At 38.3% G+C, this 6000-nt stretch overlaps 1 protein-coding gene across 6 annotated transcripts in view; it reads right to left on the bottom strand.

The window, feature by feature from the left end:
* Positions 1-577: 577 nt before the first annotated feature.
* Positions 578-6000, bottom strand: part of LOC143473596 (complement C3-like) — a 63754-nt gene continuing 58331 nt past the window's right edge. For 3 of the 6 annotated variants that reach the window (XM_076970659.1, XM_076970661.1, XM_076970660.1), the window contains exons 30-44: positions 5890-5985; positions 5636-5786; positions 5321-5484; positions 4570-4728; positions 4352-4411; positions 4184-4274; positions 4015-4063; positions 3784-3874; positions 2803-2892; positions 2615-2720; positions 2411-2506; positions 2185-2265; positions 1934-2017; positions 1110-1245; positions 582-947 (exon numbers count right to left, since the gene is read on the bottom strand). In XM_076970659.1, coding sequence (XP_076826774.1) covers positions 806-947; positions 1110-1245; positions 1934-2017; positions 2185-2265; positions 2411-2506; positions 2615-2720; positions 2803-2892; positions 3784-3874; positions 4015-4063; positions 4184-4274; positions 4352-4411; positions 4570-4728; positions 5321-5484; positions 5636-5786; positions 5890-5985 — 1596 coding nt within the window. In that variant the 3' untranslated portion in view covers positions 582-805. Of the gene's footprint in view, positions 948-1109; positions 1246-1294; positions 1623-1933; positions 2018-2184; positions 2266-2410; positions 2507-2614; positions 2721-2802; positions 2893-3783; positions 3875-4014; positions 4064-4183; positions 4275-4351; positions 4412-4569; positions 4729-5320; positions 5485-5635; positions 5787-5889; positions 5986-6000 lie in introns of those variants that run through there. The other 3 variants (XM_076970663.1, XM_076970664.1, XM_076970662.1) reach the window with 2 other exon arrangements.

The raw sequence follows: 6000 nt of genomic DNA, 5'->3' as shown, positions 1-6000 counted from the left end.
TTAGGCAGCTAAAGCATCGTCTGCTGTTTCCACCTGTTAGGTGACGTACTACTGCCATTTAGCAGGCGGAGTATACGGCCGTTGCGGAAATGATCATTATTGTGGGATATACATCGGTAAAATAAAACAGAAAAACTGAGCAACACACTTATTTAATGACTCCCCTCCTAAAATTCCAGACATTTAAAGACATTTTTAGACCTTGAATATGTAAAACTAAATTTAAGACATTTTAAGACTTTTTAAGGACCCGCGGGTACCCTGGTTCCAGGGGGGTGGGTTGTTTTGTGAGCGTGTTCGTTAGTCTTGCCTGTGCCTTGTCTCATGATCACGTGGGTATGTGTTCTACACTTATTTAATGTGCATTCGCGCAATGTCTCATGCTCATCTTTGTCTGAAACTCGTGCCTTGTGAGTGTGTTTGTGGAGTGCTTGTGCTATCCGCACCACACTTTGTTCTTTGTACCTCACAATAAACGTTTGTCTATTGATGTTACCCACTTGTCGTGCCTGCCTCCTCCCCCCATAAAATAAAAAAATAAGAATTTAAAAAGCCAAGAATACCTTTAGTAACATTTTCTGTAAAGTTTATTTATTTATGTAAAGTTTATTATATTTATTTTTTGCCTTTGATGCTCTACGTGAGGAAAGAGAAATGGTGTATTTTTTGGAATAAATGTGATGCTGTTTTTAGCAAGTAAATGGTGACACAAATTCAGAGCCATGTTAATAGGAAAAGGCAGATATGTGTGTGCAGAGATGTGTTACTCTTTGAATATTTATTAATTGTCTTGAATCAGACTTGTTTATGTAGTGCATCCAAAGTCTTTAAACATCTGAGAAAGCTCACTGATTCCAACGTATTTCTCTCTGTATTTTGCGGTTTGCCCTTCCTCACTTGTGGGCCAGTATTCAATCCATGTCTGCTCATCCAGGATGTACTGTGGTCTACAAGTGAGGGTCCACACATATATGGTCAACATCTCTCAAACATGAAGTTCACAATAAAGTCAATTAACAGACTTTTCAGTATATAGAATTGCAATCATATGTGCATACTGAAAGCAAATCCCAAAAATGTTCCAGATATACAATCCTATGTACGAGTACCTTCCTCCAACCCTTGGTAGGTGGATATTTTGGCCCATGATGAGGTAGGTCTTTCCTTCCTGAAATCCATACGATTCCTTACAGTTGGCATGACCAGTGAAGTTTCTCCCCTGTCCCTCCACACCTACATCAGAGCCTACAGAAGATTTATAAAAATACAAATGAATAACCAAACTACAGGGGTGACACAAATTATCCTGGCATTGAACATGTGAGCAAGCTTTACAACTTCATGCGTCTTTTAAGTAGTTTAAGTAGGCCAGATAAATCTTTAAATTTCCCTGTAGATTTTTTGTAACATCAATAAATGAACTACATTTTTATTTATTTTTGTACACATTTGCTACAGGAGAACTGACTTTGTAATGTTTGACAAATTCAGAAATGTTCATCAGGTTGGGAAGATGCGTGGACTGTTATATTTTCAGATATTTTCACCTCCAGTCATGGGGCCACCAGTCTGGAACAGTTCCTGCCTTTCCCTGCTTTGAAATGCTTAATTCAGTTCTTTAGCTTTTTAAAAGATAAATAAGACTCAGTCAGCACTTCCACCTGGTGTTTCCAAAAACAAAGTTTTTTTTGCCATGGTGTACATAGCACAACGCATCACACATGTGTATGACACGTTTCTTGGACAAGGCAAGGAAGTGGGACATAGGGGTGCAGAGGGTGCTACACCACACCCTCGTGGTTAGCAGAGGACCTGCACCTGCACAATAAAATTCTCACAACCTTCACCCCCATCTTTATAACTTACATGTTCAGAAGGTTATGGAACAGATTGTTTACATGAATTTTATGTCTTTTTTTTTCAACTGTCATACCGTTTTTCAGGACCTTTTCAATCTTCATCTTGTAGGTGTCTGTGAATGGTGTGAAATCCATACCCACAACTCTGGTTTTGTAAACTGGAAAAAGTACACATTACAACAGTCATCATTCATTTAACTGTTATTCATATATCCACGTTGATCTATTGCTGTAACAACTGTGGATGGATTGTGTGAGTGTACAGTAAGAATGGATACACACATCACACAGGGAAAGACAAAAGAACACTGTTCTCCATGTTTACCGTAATCCACGCCATGTTCACAAGCCTTTTTGTCCCGATCATCATCAATTATTATTTTCTTCTTCTGAACACTGCAGTTATCTGTTTAAGGAGACAGTAAAGTTTTGGAGTGCATTTGTATGTGCAAATTAAACACTAGAAGAAAATAAGTGGAAATGAGCCACAAACAAACAAAAATGAGGCCTATGTTGCTTTTTGGTTGTCATAGAATTAGCTTTAAATGCACCTTTAGCACACTGGCACAAATCCTTTTGGTCAATGCACAGTCTGCTTAGAGTGCCACCTTCCTTTATAGGCTGGTAGAACTTTACACAGCTGTCCTCTGTGAAAACACAAAAATTTTATCTGTGTGAGAGGGAGACAGAAAGAAATGTGTGTGCAGAGAGAGACAGAAAGACACAGTGTGTGCGCACATGTCTGTTCAACATACCTGGAGAGTAATACTCATACACAGTGACTGCAGCAGGCTTAATCATTGTCATGTCTGTGACCTTGTGCAGTCTGAAAGAAATCCTGTCTACCTCTAAATGAGATATCTGATAAGCAGCAGCAAAATCATGTCAGACAGTTATTAATTTCTTAATTGTAGTCCAAGTACCCAGAAAATGCCACATGTACCTTATCTACATAGATGATGAGGGAACCTCGATCCGAAAGCCATTTATCCACCGTAAACTGCGATATATATCTGTCCTTACCAGTTGTTAGCTAATTTTTTTATGGAACAGAAAAAAGATTGCATATTAATCTTATGGATTCGTCTATTTTGTAAACTGTTCACGATTGTTGATAAAATTAGGCATTTATAAACTAAACAAAATCTGCTATTGTCATGGTACAGTCCCAGACCCCTCCCTTCGGGCATGTGTATGTGTAGTCTACATCTATATATGTACTTCCTGTGAGTGTGGCTGTTTGTGTATGTGTTCACCCGTCTTGTTAATCCAATGTGTTACACATGGTGCTCGTTATGTATTAAGTATATATTGTGTGAGTTAGTCTTGTCCCATGCTCGTCTTTGTGAGTCCAATACAGTACATGTTCTGTGTTGAATGTAAGCCTTGTGCTGCTGTTGTTAACTTAAAATAAACTGTGTGTTTTTCTGTATGCCTGTCTCTACATTCCTGCCTCAACTTGATTGTTACAGCTACAATACTTAAAACTGCAAGGGGGAGAAAAATGAGAAGTTGAGCATGTGCATTCTGCATTCTTCAGCACAGCCCAGATCTCCTCCTACCAAGTATTCAGTTCATAAAAAATAACATTACATTACAGGAAAATGTGCTCAAATGTTTGACAACAAACAAAAATCTTTTTGAAAAAAAGTGCATAGACAACTTTGAGGTTCTCTAGGAGCACTGAATTGAATGCAAATTACAGAAATGAAATTTTACTAAATATATTTGAATTGTGAGTTGGTGAACAAACTGAACAAAATTTGGATTTTATTTTACTTTGACAATGCTGAGTTGCTCAGTTGAAAGTGAAATATATTCTCAAATAATGCTGTTAAAAGCATGCATTGCACATAGACTGTGCAATATCACATATTTAAAAAAACAAATCACAAAATGACATATCTGTCTGAGTTTTCCTTACATCCGTCAGATCATTCTTATCCACCACAAAGCCCGTCAGCAAGTCAACATCCAAAATAGACATAGTGGCATCTCTGTTTGGATTCATGTACCTTTACAGAATAATGAAACACCACTGAAATTCATTTACACATTATTACAATTCTGAGAAAAAACATTTTGGATGTAACTGCAAAATGTTATATTAGCTAGTGCCCAAGTGAAAATCAAACGAAAGGTGACAAATACTCACTTGGTTTCAATGGTAAGCAAAAAACTTTCCTTGGCTCCTGGATATGTTACTGAAGTTCAAAACATTAGTATGAGTATCAATTTCATTTTTAAAGAGGGGGCGGGATGTTCATTTAATTTGCTTGCTTTTATATCAGAATTAAAGCCAAAAAAGAGATCAGGAACCTTACCACGAGCTTGTGCTTCCATCTTAACAGCCAAATTAAACATTTTACAATCATTCTGCTTCTCAATAGGCCTAGCATAGTACACTGTCCAGACCTATAAGATAAATATTTGATTTTCAGTTAAAATCCAAGCATTTAGAAACAAAGCAGGCTTGTTTGGTAAATACTTACTTGGAGAGATCCTACAGAAGTTCCTTTAGCTGTTACTTTAAATTCCTGCGCAAGATTAACCTGTACAAGCAACAAAACCTTTTATTCAGGGCCGTTTTTTTTTAAACATTAACTTAAACATCCCGAATATATTATAAGTTTGATTTAACTCAGGGAAAACAGAAGATAATGAATAAAGACAATAAAGGAAATTATCTGAGTAAAAATTTACATTTTACCTTTATAGAGTATGTGAGATTTGAATATTCATTATTGAAAGTCCATCTATTGGGCGTTGTCTGTCCACTCACAACAACCTCCACATCCAAGTACATTTTCTGAGCTTTCTTCACCTGCTTAAAGTACTCTGCCACAGCTTGGAACACTATGATGGTTGCCTAAGTGACATGAAACTTGAGATTAAACGTGCTTTTTGAATTTTACCTTCTTTTTCACCTCTGATGCTTTGAGTAAGAGAAAAGAAACCAAATCAGTTTAAATTCAGGCAGACCAAAGGAATTCAGTGCAGTAAAAGGAAATTATGATCAAAGGAATCCAGTAAATTCTCCAAGTAAATCACACATTTCCAGTTTCATCCAGTCCTGAGTACACTCAGTAAACCTTACTGGAGCTACTCAGACTTCCCATTTATTATATTTTGAGTATACACATTTTCGATACATTACACTTCATTACAGAGTGTCTGGACCTGTGCCACTTACTTTAAAACTGGAATGTTCTAAGCTAGTTTTCCCAATAACCAATTTGTCCAAGCCATGTGCTGCTGAACAGCTGAGTTTAGTGTGTGAACCCTGTGTGGGCTACCTGAGTGGCACCAGACCCTCCATATGGGCTGTGTGGGCTACCTGAGTGGTACCAGACCCTCCATATGGGCTGTGTGGGCCTACCTGAGTGATGCCAGACCCTCTATATGGGCTGTGTGGGCTACCTGAGTGGTGTCAGACCCTCCATATGGGCTGTGTGGCCTACCTGAGTGGTGCCGTAACCCCCATATGGTCTGATCTGTTTATTGAGCCAGTGCACTGCTTTCACTGCTGTATCATACTCCTTCGCCTTGACCAGAGCCAGCAGAGCGTAGCCCGTGGCCTCCAGGGAGAAGTTGAGCACTCTGGGAACTTGCCAAAAAGAACCATCTGTTTATGTGATGGAGAAAAGGGAACCATGGAGGGGTTGTCTCAAAGGCTGCACCAAACGGTCACTGCAGTAAAATATTTTGATAAGTAAGTCATAAACATGCTTCAGATTTTTAAATAATCATTAATTTAAGATTTGAACAGCACTGACCTTTAGAGGAAAACTTCATCAGGAAGTCTTTGTTGAATTTGCCAGCATTGGCCATGGCATAGGAAGTCATAGCAACCGCATATGGATTGGTTAAGGTCGGAATTCTGTGTTGCAGGTACTCAGTGGCCTTTGTAATGCTATATGGAAGAATCTAAAATGTTACACAAGAAAGATTTACAGAGAGGTAAAAGGTGTTTGAAATTTTATTCCAGAGCATGATACAATTTTTGCTGTTATATATCAGTTTGGCTTACAGTGACTGATTTGGCACAGAGATCGTAACCCTCTTGCAAAGCAATTAGGACAAAGGCAGTCAGTGAGGCATCAGAATCATTCCCTTGCACACCACCCTGAAAACACCATGA

Source organism: Brachyhypopomus gauderio, chromosome 13, assembly GCF_052324685.1.
Source record: "Brachyhypopomus gauderio isolate BG-103 chromosome 13, BGAUD_0.2, whole genome shotgun sequence".
Classification (NCBI taxonomy): Eukaryota; Metazoa; Chordata; class Actinopteri; order Gymnotiformes; family Hypopomidae; genus Brachyhypopomus; species Brachyhypopomus gauderio.
This window is presented reverse-complemented; position numbering and strand designations above follow the sequence as displayed.